The sequence below is a fragment of the Dipodomys ordii genome, unplaced genomic scaffold, assembly GCF_000151885.1.
Source record: "Dipodomys ordii isolate 6190 unplaced genomic scaffold, Dord_2.0 Scaffold31, whole genome shotgun sequence".
In the NCBI taxonomy this organism is placed as follows: Eukaryota; Metazoa; Chordata; class Mammalia; order Rodentia; family Heteromyidae; genus Dipodomys; species Dipodomys ordii.
This window is the reverse complement of record NW_012267247.1, coordinates 10,534,907-10,551,293: the sequence shown is the minus strand read 5'-3', so window position 1 is coordinate 10,551,293 and position 16,387 is coordinate 10,534,907. Positions and strand designations below refer to the sequence as shown.

Below are 16,387 nucleotides of genomic sequence, written 5' to 3'. Positions count from 1 at the left end.
ATGCTAAGATGCTCCGTTTACCTTTTTACTCGAATTGAACTTGGGGCGTAGTACTTGTCTGAAGTTTACTTTGGAATGCAGTAAGCCCAGGATGGACTCAGGAGAGGAGTATTTGGATAGATAGGAAAACACAAGTACAGTCCTCGTCCCTCAGAATACTGGGGGACAGGTTTCCCCCCACCTCCAGATGCTGTAGTTCCTCACGTAAATGGTGTGATGTGTGCATGTAACCCATGCATGTCCTCTTCTCTAGGCTATGTGGGCAGTTACTGATGACCCCCTTCACCACCCTCCCCACCGCCGCCACAAAAAAGGGCCATACACGATCGAGACAGTCACAATTTGTTTTCCTAGTATTTTTCATCTGTTAGATGTGGAACCTGCGCAGGGACATGGCCACAGTAGTACAGATGGTAGAATTTGTGTGGCATTCACTATAAAGTTATTTCAACTTGGGAAGGTGGCTCAGTGGTAGAGCGCTTGCCTTGCATGCCAGAGGCCCTGGGTTCGATTCCTCAGCACCACATAAGCAAAAAGAAAAAAGCCGGAAGTGGCGCTGTGGCTCAAGTGGTAGAGCACTAGCCTTGAGCTGAAGAGCTGAGGGACAGCGCCCAGGCCCAGTGTTCAGGCCCCACGACCGGACTCAAAAAAAAAAAAAGTTATTTCAACTTGCTCTTGAGACAGTTGAACTTTGGGGAAAATTGGTGATCATTAGAAGAGGATGTCTATTTGCCAGATAGCAATGGTGACAGGCTTGAATGGTCCTGAGGGCCAAGGCTTCATGCAGTGACAGGCCAGTTGGCACGGGGTGAGGGGAGGGCACAAACAGAGGAAACAGGACTTCGAGGTAGAGGCACCCAGGCCGGCCTCAAGTCCAGTTGTTTCCTAAGAGCCTGGATGGAGGCTGAGGCTGACTGGAGGAGGACAGGGGTCTCATGCATTCCCAAGGGGCAGCTGGGGGACCCCCCCCCAGGAAGATGAGAAGTGGTGGTGGGGCCTGGAGGGAGTGCCAGGAGGGAGGAACAAGGGCAGAGTTCTGGAGAGAAGGTGTATGGGGAGGGTCTGCTCCCGGCCCTAAGCATATGCAGCAGGATGTGAGCCCCAGGGCAGACTTCGGCTCACAAGACTCTCCTTTTTCCAAGGGAGTCTGGCATCACAGAGCACCAACACAGTACCAAGCACCGGGCAAGGGACTACTTTTAAATCCATGCCCATTTTAGGGATGTTTTGAGGCAACAAGGCTCTGCAGCCCCAAGCAGTAGAACCAAGGTGATGGTAAAGCTCTTTCCCTGTGGCCTCCTATACAGGGCGATGATAAAAGGGAGAGAAGGCAGTCCCAGGCCCGGGCTCTCTCAAAATATTTATTATATAAAACCCCATAGTTTTTACCACAGCCCACCCCAGCATCACAGGTCACACCTGAGGCCAATGGGTCTGTGGCTGACCTAGGGGAAAAGTTCTTGTGTATGTGGGAGCCACACAGTGCACTATCCAGACTCCGGAGGACAGCTGAGGTCTTCATGGAGGGATGCCTTGGGCCGGGCTGAGCCCCAGGATACTCTGGGGTCCCGTGTCATAGCCCAGCTTCCTCATGTCCTTGGTTACCACATTGAAGAGGAGGGTGACAAACCCCTGGGAGCGGACACGGGTCACTGGAGACAGAAAGGTGGCATCAGCCTGCTGAGCTGGGCAGACAGACTAAGGCTGCTCTAAGCCTCAGTGTTTCTCTGTAAAGTGGGGATGACAGTGCCCAGTCTGTGTTGAAAGGCTCAGTGCACACAGATATGGCGAGCCCTCTACTCCAGCAAGGCCCTCATCTGGGAAGTGGCTTCAGAGTTCTGGGGCTACTCCAGTACTCTATTTTCCAGGCTCCCAGGCACTGGGGCCCACCTCACCCCTCCCCAGGCTCCAGCCTGCCTGGCCAGGACAAGGGTGAGAGTATCAAACTCTTACCTTCTCGGCCTTCACCCTGAGCCACCACTTTGGGGTCTGTGTACTCGGGCCGGCGTCCCATGAACCAACTGGTAGGGAACACAAGAGAAGACTGGTGAGCAGAGCCCTGCCTGGCTTTAATCCTCAGCAACTCTCTCCTAGGAGGTAGGTCTGGGCAGAGCCTTCCCATCCTGTCTTGAGAGGTGAGGCTGGGCAAGGCTGGGTGCCAGTGTGTTTCTTCTGCATCATGCAGTCAGCAGAGGCCCAGCAGGGCTTCTGGGAGGCCTCTGGTGTCTACAGCCCTAGCCTTATAGCTAGTGTTCTGCTTCCCCAACTTGGTTGCCATGGGCCTGAGCCCTACCAATGAGAGCTGAGAGCAGCTTGGAGCTGAGTAAAGGATCAGCCTACACCCAGCTGGGAATCCCCAAAAGGTGATAGCTTATTTGTGGGTGGGCAAACAGGGCAATGTGACTCCCCAGCCTCTTCAGGAAGAAGGGCCTCACCCAGGAAGGGGCAGACTTAGGTTCCCAGCCTGGTAGGACAAGTCACCTCCCATCACTGAGTCTTAATTTTGTCAACTAAAATAAGGATAATGATGGAGCTGTGAGGTGAAGGCACCCCTGTAGTGGCCATATAAAACCTTGCCCTTCCTAGCTAGGATGTGGCCTCTGGACATGGGTGACTCCAGTCACATGCGAAAGGCCGCTCCAGGCCCTGCTGCCAATTTACCTTCAGGAGCCCTGCTCTGCAAATGCCTGGTGACAGGCCACAGTGTTGGTGTTGGAAGCAGGAGGTGCCCCACTTGGGCTCTGCCTCCAACACACTTGCTACAGCTGGAAAGAACAAGATCTACTATCCCTAGCGAGTGGGTCCAAAGCCTTGCTTGGCAGCTCCCCCTGCATTCCTGGCTGCCCAGGGGTGGGGCAAGGTGCCCAGCCCTCTCCCCACAGCAACTCCAGGCAGGTCCTCTGCTGTGTGCCACAGCCTACCCACACTTGGCCCTGGTGGGGCTGGGGCCAGGCGTCCCTACCCACAATGCTACACAGGTCCCTGAGCTCAGCTCTTCTGCTCCCTCCACCACAGTGCCACAGGAGATAGTGGACACCAGTGAGGGAGCCCTGCTGACCAACCCCCATCTGAGGAAGGGGGCGGACGGACAAACATGGAAGCTAGAGTTCCCCTAGCAGCTGTGCACTGCAGAAGCCACCACCTTCAGATCCTGTGGGGACTGAGGCTGCAGAGCAGTCTCTGCACAAGGGCAGATCCCACCCTCCCATTTTTTATTCTCTCCTGAGTCTGCCAGGGCCACCTGTTCATCTGACTGGGCAAAGAGACTATCCAGAGGAGAATATTCTAGACATGGGTCTCAGGAACCCTAGGCAGGTGAGGTACAATCAGAGGGGAGGCAAATGGTGGAGAAACCAGCAAACCGATTGGGCTCTGGCATTCCGGCTTTAGTGAGTCCTAAGCACAGGCAGGTATGGCCTTGTAGAAATGTTGTCCTGGCTGCTGTACGAAGGGGCGGGTGACAAGAGACTGAACAGGTCCCCAGGGAGATAAGGTCCTAGACCCTGGAAACACTGCAGTCTGATTGCCAGTAAAAGGTCTCTGGAGGTATCATTTAGTTAAGGGTCTTGTCATGTAGAAGTTAATCTGAATTACCCAGTAGGGTTCTAGTATAATACAAATGTCCTCATTGTACTGTTGGCCCATACCTGTAATCCTAGTAACTTGGGAGACTGATATCTGAGGATTGAGGTTTAAAGCCAGCCCAGGCAGACAGGCAGACTAAGACTATCCCCAGTTACAAAAATGCTGAGAGAACACAAGACCCCAAGTTTAAGCCCTGGTACTAGCACACATATGTGAAAAGATGTAATCCTATAAAGGAGACATAATTCACAGGAGGATGCCTGTGACCAGGGAGGCAGAGCCTGGAGAGATGCGGCCATAAGCGAAGGAAGGCAAGCATCCATGAGATGCTGGAAGGGGTGGAGGTGGGGGAGACAGTGTCCCCCCCCAGGTAGAACAAGTGACAGCCTGTGGACTCTCAAAGCCCTTCTGTTTCAAGAGTCTACTGGCATGCCCTGGCCCCTGCTCCTCTGATAGCCCTGGGGCTGGTGGTGTTACCTCCAAGTACCACTGGCTCAGGCCTCTGGCTAAGAAGCCTTTTCCCACCTGAGGCTCCCTGGGGAGCTCCAGGGCTAGGCCATGACAGAATGCTGCCCCGCTTCTCTGAAGGGCACCATGTGGGCTCTAGCTGGGCCAGCTTCCACTCGGCAGGCCTCTGACTGGGTCCTACTCCCAGCCAGGCTTACAGGGGGCTGCTCCCTGGCTGCCACTGGGAACTTCAGTGTGTCCTCATCCTCCCTGCATATTGTCCCTTTTGGGGTACAGTGGAGGCTTCTAGTGGGGCCAGGCTGACAGGAACTCAGACCTACTTCCAGTCAGTTGTCTGGGGCCTGGGTGGTCCTTTAAGCTTCTATGCAGATGGGTAAGAGGTTTACCCATGAGTCTTACACCTGGGCTGCCTCTAGACTTCCAGGCCCTCCCCACAGGCCCCGTGTCCTGGCACAGCCGGACTCCCCCACACCCCTCACCCCACCTGCTCACCTCATACTGCCCACAGTGACCTGCTGCTCCTAAGAAAGAGTTTGCTGACCCCATCTGGGGTGCTCTTGCCCAGACCTATGGCAGCCAAGTAGCTCCAGTTTAGTCCCCACAGAAGCCTCCTCCTCTCCAAGGCTCCCGCAGGAGAGGCATCCAGTGGCTGTGTAACAGGTAGTCCCTGGATGACAGTTGTTCTTAGGAGTCTGGCTCCCATCAATGGGCCCTAACAGTACGTTATGTTGTGAGCATTTCTCCATCTGACACAAAGGACACAGAAGACTGCATAGCATTTTGTTGCCAGAATGGTGGCCCAAGCGAGCCCAGGGAATATGAGCAGCCCCACTCCCTGGGCCCCATAGCGCAATTTCCATCTGTCCCCAGTAGGTGGAAGAGCCTGAACGTGGGGGGCTGGAATATGCTGGCCATTTACCCATTAGGCCAGGAGAAACTCACCTTGTGAATTTCTGCAGTGTGGACGTGGATTCTGGCACAAACATGGGGATGGTCCTTCTGTACCTGAAGCACATTTTCACAGATTTGCTGAGTAGCCCACACTGGCAAGGTGGGAACAGGAGCAGATCAGGTGTGTGGCTGCTGCTGGGTCGGTCAAGATGCATGCCTGGCCTCACGGAATGAAGCTCTGCAAAGTCTGTCGTTTCCCAGCACAGTTGTTTTTTGTTTTTGGTACCAGTACTGGGCCTTGAACTAAGGTCCTGGACAACTGTCCCTTAGTTTTTCTGTTCAAGGCTGTCATTCTGTTACTAGAGCCACAGCTCCATTTCTGGCTTTTGGGTGATCAACTGGAGATAAGAGTCTTACCAACATTCCTGCCTGGGCTGACTTCAGACCTCAATCCTCAGATCTCAGCCTCCTCAGTAGATAGGATTACAGATGTGAGCCACGGGCACCCAGATTTTGGCTCACTTCTTGTCCTTCTCTCCTGGTGTCTGGCCAGCAGCCTTAGGCTGGCATCTACCCGAGTCTCCTCCCAGATAGAGGCCACAGTCACCTGACTTCCTCCACTGAACTGACCCAGGGCATGGTTGGCTGCAGCCCAAGATGGAAGAGGATGGGCAGCTGTCCAGGGACCTGGTCCCATAGCCAGCAAGGGACAGGCTGCACTCCAGGGACCACATCGGAGTGAGGACCTACCGGCCAGGTGAGAAGGGCACATGCACCGCTCCGTAGCCTCGAACCACATCATTCCCAAACACGTCTGGTCCATATACGCTCAGCACAATCTGTGGCCCTTGGAAAGGACAAGGCAGGGGTTGGTACATGGAGCAGGGATGGTACAGGCAGAAGCAGGACGCAATGCATCACGGGATGGTATCTTTTGCACTGGGAGGAGCAGGCTTGGGGTAGTGGGGACAACAGGATGCTGACCACCCTGCTACTTCCTGTTGCCCTGGTAGCCTGGAGGGCACTCTCCGCACCCCAACTCAGCTGTGCTGACAGGGCCAACCTGCTGGCCATTGCAACACACTCAGCAGACCTGGGGTGCCCCCTGGAGCCCTGATGCCAGGCAAGGTCCCAGCTGTGGTCAGAGCCCGCTCCCTACTTCCTGCCTGCCTTCTCTGATGGAGGTGGCCACACTGGAGTATGAGCATGGGCTTTTGGGCCAGAGAAAGCCAGACCTCCCAGGAACATTGGCTTGAAATAATTATTACAACTGTTTCCTATTAACATCCAAAGAGGCCATTAGGTGTCTGTGCATGTTTCTTTGTCCTCTCTGAGAGCACAGATCACCACAAGTGCCAGGTCACTAGGGAGGGTCACTACTAAGTGACTTCAGGGAAGTTACCTAACCTCTCTGCAAGCAAGCAAATCAAATAAGCACAAGCTCTGAGTTCAAAATCCAGTATCGCCAAAACACAACAACACACTCCTGAAATAGCCTAATAATCAGGAAGTGCTCAATGAAGGTTTAAGAAGTTTGTACCCTCCCATCACTCTTCCACCAAAGGTAAACATAATTCAGATTTTTTTCAGTCTCATACTTGCTAGGTAGACACACTACCACTTGAGTCATGCCCATTTCAGCATTTATTTTAAAGTTCTCACTTTTTTTTGGATGGGGAGGGGGAGTCTTACCTACTGTCTCTTAAGTGCCTGGGCACTTAAGAGGTACATTCCACTATATCTGGCTTATTGATTCTGATGAAGTCTTAATAACTTTTTCCCCAGGCTGGCCTTGAATCTCTACCTCTAGACTAGCTGGGATTATAAGTATCACAGTTGTAGCCAGCCTCTTTAAGTCAATGTTATGTTAGTAAACTTCACTCAGTTTTAACACACAGGGCTTGTTCCCTTTCATGATCGTGCTGATGGGAAAAAGCAGCTGGCCCTCCTTCCAGAGCTGGTTCAAACATGACCGAGTCAAGTCACTGTTGTACAGGCTCCTTCCTGGCACACATGTACATAGCACAGCTGGCCATACAAGAAAGTCATACAGTTTCTTTCATGCAATTGTTTCTAACACATTTACAAGATTATTTCTTTGTTGCTTTGTATGTCCCTCCCCCATAGTATAACCCCTGCTTTCACTGTATTTGATGTCGGTATAATTTGTAGAGGGGAAGGGGAAAAACAAGTCGTTTAAATAGGGATATAGTTTATCCATTGCAACAATGAGAAGTACAAGTCCTTATGTTGAAAAACAAACTTTACAATTTTGGTGTGGGGGGGGAGGGCGGGGAGGATAGGGTGGGAGGGGGGGAGAGGATGGGAAGGGATAAGAAGGGGAAACAAAGGAGGAGGCTACAATGCTTGATAAGAAATGTACTCATTGGGGCTGGGAAGGTGGCTCAGTGGTAAAGCGCTTGCCTTGCATGCTTGAGGACCTGGGTTCGATTCCTCAGCACCCATAAGCAAAAAAAAAAAAGCCGGAAGTGGCACTGTGGCTCAAGTGGTAGAGCGCTAGCCTTGAGCTGAAGAGCTGAGGGGCAGCGCCCAGGCCCAGAGTTCAGGCCCAAGACCGGACCCCAAAAAAAAAAAATGTACTCATTATCTTGCCCATGTAATTGTACAGTATTTTCACAATTAAAAAAAAAGAATTTGAATAAGAAAAAAGAAAGAAAGTCATATAGGACTGTGCTCAGCTCCGCAAGGCCCTACCACACTATGCTTCTATAACCCCATGCTTTGGCATAGCAATCCTGCCATTTGTGCATGCTAGCCAAGTGCTGTTATCTCTGAGGTCTGTGGGCCTCTCAGTCACCTCTTGGGGACTCAGCAAACACCCAGAGATGAAGTGATTGGGGCACATGTCTGATTTTTATTTCTCTCCTGGAACTTGCCCTGGAAAGTCTCCAGTACTTTGCTAGCTCTTTAGCACCTTCATGAGTTGGGTTTTGGCTTTGCTTTTCAGTCTTTCACTCCTCTCTCCCAGATGTCCTCAGCAGGAGGTTGGGCCAACTGGCTTGAGCACTGTCCCAGGAAACCTATAGAACTTTATCACTCCTGGATGAAGAGAGCAGGTGGAAGTCCCCGCCCAGGGACACTACCATGCAGCCTGCATTCCAGACCCTGTGTGCCTGGGAAGCAGTGCCCAGGCAACTTGCAGTAGGAAGGCCCAGGTCATGCATGAAAGCAGACAGGCCTGCAATTCAAGTATGTACTCAGATGTAAAGCTGGCAGCAAGGACATCACTGTTGAATAGAGGGAAAGTAAGGGAGAGAACTCTAGGGAGCCAGTAGGTAGGATAAGAGCTTCGACAAACCCACACATCTTCCTAAACTCAGAACATAGCACAGAGGTTAGGAGCCACCAGACAGGGCAGGAAGCAAACATGTCAAGCAAGGAAGTCCTTGGTAGGAAGGTGAGACAAGGTTGGAAACGCACAGGCACACAGAAGAGGATGAGCAAAGGCTCAGAAGAAAGCACTTGGGGACTGGCACAGGAGGAACCAGTGTTGGTCCTGGTTAGAGTTCAACATGCTGTGGGAGGCTGGGACAGAGTCAGGTTTCCAGGCTGAGCAGCCGCAACCCTGTGCACCTGGCTCCAAGGCTGCCCAACCTTCACAAGCATGGCAAATGGCAGAGGTCAGGTGCACAGCATGAAGAAATGAACTGGGGTTCGGGGGGGATGAGAAAGAAGTGGACAGGAGGCAGCAGGGGCACCATGGAGAGCTCCCCACTCTTAGGGCCTGACTCACAGCCATAGGGGTTGGTACTTTTAAAGGTGACGTCGATGGGGAAATTCCACACCAGTGCCCGCCGCACATCTTGGCTCTTGGATGCGATTTGTGAGATGCCCTCCTCAAGACCCTGTGGGGACAATTGGGGGGGGGTGGCGGTCAGCTGGTCCGAGTTCCTCTCCCTACTCTCCTTACGTTGAGAGGCAATTGTTGGAGGGCTGTTTGCTTCTACTGAGACCAGATATTCCAAACAGAACTAAGGGATGCAGAGTACTCTTAGATCTGCCTCTTTTTTTTGTTTTGTTTTTTAAGCCAGGGTATTGCTATGTAGCCCAGGCTAGCCTCAAACTCACCATCCTCCTGCCTCAGCCTCCTGAGTCCTGGGATTACAGATATATGCCAAGTGCCTGGTTTAGACCTGGTAATTTAATGCATTCTCTCTAGGGTGTGACAAACCTGGGAGGTCACCCCTCTTGCCCCCAAAGGAAGTGGCAATAACAAGGTTTATAGGTTGCTGTATGACCAGTCTCTCCCAGATCATCCCATCAGCACACATATGTTATTTTCTCTACCATGCACACAAAAAAATCCACTCCTCTACTTGCCTAGTCATTCTCCCTGGAAGAAGAGCTATACATTCATGGGTATGGCTGCCATGCCTCTGTGCTGTTCTCACAACCCACTGCTATGTGACTACAGGCTCCTCCTACCAAAGGGTTCATACAAAGTATCCTTGGGACCCAATACTGGCTTCTCTACCCTCATTTTACCTGATCTACCAGCAGTGTCTGACAGAGCAGGTCACTTTTGGAAGTTGATCTGTTTCTTTCATTCACTCATGAGATGTGATCTATATAGAAGCCCAGGCTGACCTGGATCCTCCAGCTCAGCCTCCCAAATGTTGGGATTAGAGGTCTACATCACCACATTCAGCTAATCTGCTTTTTCTTTTTTCTCTCTCTTCTCTCATTTTAGTGGTTCTGGGTGTTGAACTCAGGGCTCTCACTTGTTAGGTAGGTGACTCAACCTTAGTTTGCTTTTTATTTTTGTGCTGGTCTTGGGGCTTGAACTCAGGGCCTAGACACTGTCCCTAAGCTTCTAGGCTAGTGTCTAAACTAGTATACTACCACTAAAGCCACAGCTCTACTTCCAGCTTTATTTTTTGCTAGTGAATTGAAGATAAGTCTCGTAGACATTTCTGCCCAGGCTGACTTTGAACTGTGATCCTCAGATCTTAGGCCCCTGAGTAGCTAGGATTAAGGCATTAATCATGGGCTCTTGGCTTTATGTCTGCTTCTTGGTGTGCTTTCTTCCATTGGTTTCCAAAGCACTGGTCTCTGGAGCTTTCTTCCTCATGGGGTGACTCCCAAGGCTCCGTCTCTGGCTGCTTCTCTACCTGTACCTGTAATCCCACTGGTTTCTGATCTCTCTGAGCTCCAGGTCATCATTCCCACTTCTCCTACATCCAGCCTTGTGTCTCCACCTGGCTGTCGAGTACATGTTGTTGGACCAGACAATTCTGAATCTGCTCGTGTGCAGTCTTCTTGTGGAACCAACACCTATGCTCCCTCAAGGGACTCAGGAGATATCTGGTATTCTTCACACCTTTCTCTTACATCCCACATCAGTCCAGCAGGAAAACTAGTCTTGGCATAGAAGCTAGAGGGACCTTTAAAAAGTCAGGCTGTGTGGCCCTGCCTCCCTGCTAGGACATGAGGTGGACAGCTCCAAGCCTTGGGTCAGGGGCCTCAGGGGCTGGGCCTGCCTTGGGGGAGGCGGCTTCCAGAACCCTCCTCAGCCCACCTGAACTTGGTGACCTTGGAGAGCCAAGGCAGCCCTGCCAGCCCCGCCTTGCCTTCCAGATATACCCTCTGGGGCCTCTGGACTGTCTTTCACAGTCTTCCTCCCTCTCCCTCCCCCCCCCACCTGCCTTTTTCTGCAGGCTCTGTGTATCCCCTCCCCAGGCAGGGACAGAATAAATGCTTGTCTGGATTTTAGATTTTTTTCAGTTTGTGGTGCTCTTGAGGATGGCTGAGACCTCTGCATACCCCATGTTCTTGTGGCTGGGAAGAGGAGAAATGGAGATGGTGATGGCCATCATTAAAACCAGCTGTGGGGGCTGGGAATGTGGCTTAGTGGTAAAGTGCTTGCCTAGCATGCATGAAGCCCTGGGTTCGATTCTTCAGTACCACACACAAACAGAAAAAGCCAGAGTGGCACTATGGCTGAAATAGTAAAGTGCTAGCCTTGAGCAAAAGAAGCTCAGGGACAGTGTCCAGGCCCTGAGTTCAAACCTCAGGACTGGCAAAAAAATAAAACAAAACAAAAAAACAGTTGTGGCCTTTGGCACACCACCCTTGCTCTGGGGTCTGTATTTGAAACAGCCTGGATACCTGGATGGCTTGTTGTTGTTGTTCTTTTGGGTCCGGTCGTGGGGCCTGAACTCTGGGCCTGGGCGCTATCCCTCAGCTCTTCAGCTCAAGGCTAGCGCTCTACCACTTGAGCAACAGTGCCACTTCTGGCTTTTTTCCTTTTGCTTATGTGGTGCTGAGGAATCGAACCCAGGGCCCCAGGCATGCAAGGCAAGTGCTCTACAACTGAGCCACCTTCCCAGCCCCCTGGATGGCTTGTGACTGCAGCCTGCTCCACCCTAAGGGACCAAGCTGTCTCCAGGACTGGGTGAAGGTAGAGCTGGTTTCTCAGTACCTTGCTCTTTGTGGATCCGGCTATGCAGAGCAGGTACAGAGATGGCTACCAGGAGGTGCCACTGCCTGCTGTGGTCTAAGGGGAGGGGCTCACGGCTGAAGCAGAAAATGCAGTGATTGTGTGCATAGAGCTCCACCTGACTATGCTGAATGTATCCCCACATGTCCATATGCTCACTTTGTAGGGTCAGCTAGCAGGCCCACTGGCAATTAGGCATGAGTTGACATTTCTGGAGCCAAAGAGCCTCATGGACGAGGAGCTCCCATCCCAGTGCCCAGGTGGAAGGCTGAGGTCGGATGCTTGAGCGCACAGCTATGAGGAGGCACTGTGCCAGCTGGTCACTCAGGCTTCTGCCGAAGGCCTCAAGAGTCAGGGTCAAGGGCTCTCTCAGAAACTCCCTGATCTCTGCAGGAAATAGCTTTCCTATCCAGGCCCAGGATCTAGAATCTCTCCAGAGTTCTGGAAGTCCACACTGGAGGATGCACACTCCCCTTGGGGGGTAGGGGTCCTTGACCAAATCAGGTCATCTCACCATCAGGGGCTGTTCTTATGACCAAGGTACCTGTTCCTCAGCCTTCTGTAAGAGGCGTTTTATAAATTGCCAGTGTATTCACACACAAAAAACAGGCTATGTGCTGGTAGCTCGTGCCCTGTAATCATAGCTACTCAGGAGGCTGAGATCTGAGGATCACAAGCTGCCAACCATGTGGACAAATCCAACAGACTCTTATCTCCAATTTACCAGCAAAAAGCTGGAAGTAGAGGTGTGCCTCAAGTAGTAGAGTGCCAGCTTTGAAACTAAACAACATCAAAAAACCCCGCCTTACTGAGAACTGGATGCTGGTGGCTTACCCCTATAATCCTAGTCACTAAGGAGGTAACCACTAAAAAGCCAAAGTGGAGCTCTGACTCAACTGGTAGAACAAAAAGCATTGAGTAAAAACAGCTCAGGGACAGTGCCTAGGCCTTGACTTCAAGTGTCAGAACTGGCACAGAAAAAGAGAAAAAGAAAAAGAAAAAAAATCCTAAGTGAGAGCTCAAGCCCCTCAGTTCAAATCCCAGTATTAGCACAAAACACAAAACAAAAAAAACAGGAGTTGCATCCCATTTTCCTGTGTTTTAAACCCTCTGATAGAGCCAGGCATGATGATGATGAATGCGATAGTTCTATCACTTTAAAGGCTAATGCAAGGAAATTATAAATTCAAGGCTAGCCTGGAATACATAGTAAGACTATGCCAAAAAAAAAAAGGGGGGGGGTGGGCACCGGTGGCTCATGCCTGTAATCCTAGCTACTCAGGAGGCTGAGATCTGAGGATGGTGGTCCAAAGCCAGCCTGGCAGGAAAGTCCGTGAGAATCTTATCTCCAATAAGCTACTCAGAAAATGGGAAGTGGTGCTGTAGCTCAAGAGGTAGAGTGCTAGCCTTGAGCTGAAGATGGTGCTGTAGCTCAAGAGGTAGAGCACTAGCCTTGAGCTGAAGAGCTGAAGGACAGCACCTAGGCCCTAGGCCCAGAGTTGAAGCCCCACAACTCACCAAAAAAAAAAAAAAAAAAAAGACAGAACTCCAAACACCCAAATCCCATCACCCCAAGATAAAATCCTGGTCTTTGCTCTACCAATTGAGCTCTACATCCCCATAGCTTGCTATTTCCTTCAGCCACCTCCTCATTGTTCACTCTGTTCACTGGCCACAGTGGCCTCCTTGCTGTTTCTTAGACATGTCATCACCTTCTGTCTCACTCAGGGTCTTTGCACTATCTCTTCCTTCTCATTGAGAAGTTCTTTCCATGACTTTGACATGGTTTGTTCCCTTACTTCCTTCAGGTCTTTATTCAAAAGTAACCTCACAGTGGCCTTCGCAGGCCATCTCATCTAGATTCTAGCCTCCTTTTTTTCCATCTCTCCTGGTTCCTTACTTATCATTAGCTAACGCACTAGAATATGTGCTGCTACTTATAGAAGACAAACTCTAGGATCTAGGGACTTTTGTCTGGCTTTGCTGGCTGCCCAGCAGTCTCAATAATAGTGTGCAATGAATGGTTAGTGGAAAGGTAAGTGTTAACTTATCAGTTGTGGATTGGAGTCATGGCTCAGGTGGTAGAGCGCCAGCCAGTGAATAAAAGCATCAGACACAGAGTTCAACTCCTGATCTTGAACCAAAAAAGAAAAAAATATGTACATATGATATATACACATACATATTATATGTATGTTGTATAGATGAGGAAGCAGGCTCAGGGAAGCTATCTAAATTAGGCCTCTTTATTTATTTATTTATTGCCAGTCTTGGGGCTTGAAATCAGGGCTTAGGTACTACCCTTTTACTCAAGATTAGCGTTCTGCCACTTGATTTTTAGTGGTTAATTGGAGTCTCACAGACTTTTCTGCTTGGGCTGCCTTTGAACTGAAATTCTCAAACCTCAGCCTCTTGAGTCACGAGGATTATAGGATTATTATGAGCTACCAGAGCCTGGCTAGGCCTCCTTTTTGTAAACTGATGTACAGACTGAGAAAGACCTTTGTGAACAATAACATGTGGGTCCCACAACCTCTTCCCTTCTTGGGGTGATTCCCAAAGCCTTATCAGGAGAGCTCTCTTCACTCACTCCCCAGGGTGTTCTATCCTGGCTGCAAAGAGGCCAAGTAGGAGGGGATAGCCCAGAGCACCCATAGTTCCAGCCACTTCCAACCATGTGTTCCTTTTGGCTAGCCCATGTAAACACACAGTGAGCAGGGAAGCCCAGTGGTGGCTGTATTCTCTACTCCAGATTTTCTGGAACAAACTTCTATCTGGGTCCCCTCTGACCTCAGTGTCTACCTCTTGTTTGGCTCTGGAAAGGAAAGGAATGGTGTGAAGGACACCTTCAGAAACCCCAACAGTTACAAAAGGCCAGGAGTAGTAGAGGCTCAAGAACCCAGCTTACCGCAGTAGGGGCCCAGTCCTGGCCATACACAAAGCAGTATTTGCAGTACAGATCATCGTATTCTGGAAACTGCAGAAAAAGCACAAGAGATCATGTTTACTGTGATTCAAGCTGAGGCCCATGTGCTGGCCAGGCAAGTGGTAGATAGGAATTCTGGTCGTGAGATACCTGGGGAAAAACTTAAGGACAGAACTCAGCAAGTGCTGGGGCCTGAGGATGGGAAGCGTCTGAGGGAGAGTCTCAGGCACCTACTGCACCTGGACCGATCCCTCTGACAGATGTCCTTCTCATTCCATCATCTGGCAGATTCCTAACCTTTAGGAACCTGTCCTGGCTCCTAGGCTAGCTTAGATGTCATTCCATCTCCATGATTCCCTCGGAATGCCTGACAGCTTTTTTTGGGGGGTGGGGGGGTGGGAGGGGTGTCGGTCGTAGGGCTTGATGCTCTACTACTTGAGCCACAGCACCACTTCCGGTTTTCTGGTGGTTTATTGGAGATAAGAGTCACGGACTTTCCTGCCCAGGCTGGCTTTGAACTGCATCCCTCAGATCTCGGCCTCCTGAGTAGCTAGAATTACAGGCGCCCAGCTTGCCTGACAACTTTATTACATTGTTACAAAGGTAACTATAAAGGTTCCAGGCCTTTCTGTATCTTCAGCGCGTGGGCCACAGGGATGGGCATGGATGAAATCTAAGGAAATGGTGCCAGTGTAAAGTCGGAGAATCCGGGAAGCCAAAAGGAAGGATCATATACAAGGATAGGACGAGCGCAGGTGTAATCCTAGCTACTCAGGAGGCTGAGATCTGAGGATCGTGGTTCAAAGCCAGCCCGGGCAGGAAAGTCCGTGAGACTCTTATCTCCAATAAAACCACTAGAAAACAGGAAGTGGCACTGGCCTTGAGCTGAAGGGACAGTGCCCAGGCCTCGAGTTCAAGCCCCACGACCGACAAAAATAAATAAATAAAAAGCTACGAGGACAGGATAGAGCTCGAAGCAGAGCAGGAAGGAGGTCCCAGAGCAGCCAGCCCTGCTGGGAGCCCAGAAAAGAAGAGGGCAGATGTCTGGGGCACCAGGCGAACGTGGAGGTGGATACACTGGGTGCGTGGGGCGGTATGCGAGATGAGCTGGTAAGGCAAAAGACAACGAGGGAGTGTCGGGATGGCAGAGCGTTACCTAAACCAGCAAATGATAGAAACGCCATCCACAGATCGCACCGGGCCCACTTCTTTCAGCCAAGTCTTCCCAGCTGTGAAGTGTGTTGGCTGAGCCTCGGCTCTCCTCGTTACTCCTGCCGGTGGCTCAATTAAGTGGACACGATGCAAGCAAGGGAGCCAGGAGCCACAGGCGTGGCCGAGGGCAAACTCGGCATCACCCCGAAACTTCTCCACGCACGTCTGTCACACCTGCACGTTAGGGCCGCGGCTGGCGCCAAACTTCTCTCGTGCTGGTGCTCCCGCGCCCGGCGGACAGGCGCGAAGGAACGGCAAGGCTCTCTACAGCCCCGCGGAGTGGAGGGAAGGGACCCCGGGGGAAACCTGAGGGACGGACCCCGGCGAGGTGCCTGGCTGCTCACCTCGGCGCTCTCCACCTGCCCGTTGACCATGAGCAGGAAGACGCTGGGGCCGGCTGCAGCCATGGTAAGAGTGCAGGCCCGTGAGGGCCACGCAGGGCGCACGCGCGGTTGCTAAGGGGACCTGGGATTGCCTTGGAAACGGACGGCAAGGCGCAGGGGACATACCTAGCCGCGGCAATTTCGCGTGCGTAAGCACGCAAGCGTGCTCAGGAGGCGGGGCCTGGGGGGGCGGAGTTCCGCGGCCGGCTTTTCTCTCAAGAAACGTTCGCGGGCTACACTAGTCGTACAGATAGATCCTAGCCCCAGCGAATGCGTGTCACCGCCGCTGGCTTGACCAGCGCGGAGGCGGAAAGGAGCCGGGTTATGGAGAACAGAAGCCTGATCCAGGCCTACCGGAAGCCACGGCCGAAACCCCACGCCGCCACTAGGTGTCGCTGCGACCCCGCCGGGGGAGGGGGTGGGGGGGACGAGGACGGCGGTGCGGAGCGAGGCCCCGGGGCG

At 51.8% G+C, this 16,387-nt stretch overlaps 1 protein-coding gene across 1 annotated transcript; it reads right to left on the bottom strand.

Moving 5' to 3' along the window:
* Positions 1-1,341: 1,341 nt before the first annotated feature.
* Positions 1,342-15,975, bottom strand: B9d1 (B9 protein domain 1). Its single transcript, XM_013016598.1, has 7 exons — positions 15,887-15,975; positions 14,313-14,381; positions 8,699-8,810; positions 5,695-5,791; positions 4,996-5,058; positions 1,954-2,021; positions 1,342-1,652 (listed from the first exon to the last, which is right to left on the bottom strand). Exons 1-7 carry the CDS (start codon positions 15,947-15,949, stop codon positions 1,519-1,521), a joined length of 606 nt encoding a protein of 201 aa, XP_012872052.1. The 5' UTR covers positions 15,950-15,975; the 3' UTR covers positions 1,342-1,518.
* Between the last annotated feature and the right edge of the window lie 412 nt (positions 15,976-16,387).

Bases quoted from the DNA above. Each gene is read 5' to 3' on its own strand.
- B9d1 (XM_013016598.1), bottom strand. From the start codon at position 15,949: ATGGCTGCAGCCGGCCCCAGCGTCTTCCTGCTCATGGTCAACGGGCAG. The intron at 5,792-8,698 runs GTGAGTCAGGCC...GTCCTTTCCAAG, and splicing joins AAGTACCAACCCCTATGGCT to GGCCACAGATTGTGCTGAGC. The intron at 2,022-4,995 runs GTGAGTTTCTCC...GTTCCCTACCAG, and splicing joins ACACTGCAGAAATTCACAAG to TTGGTTCATGGGACGCCGGC.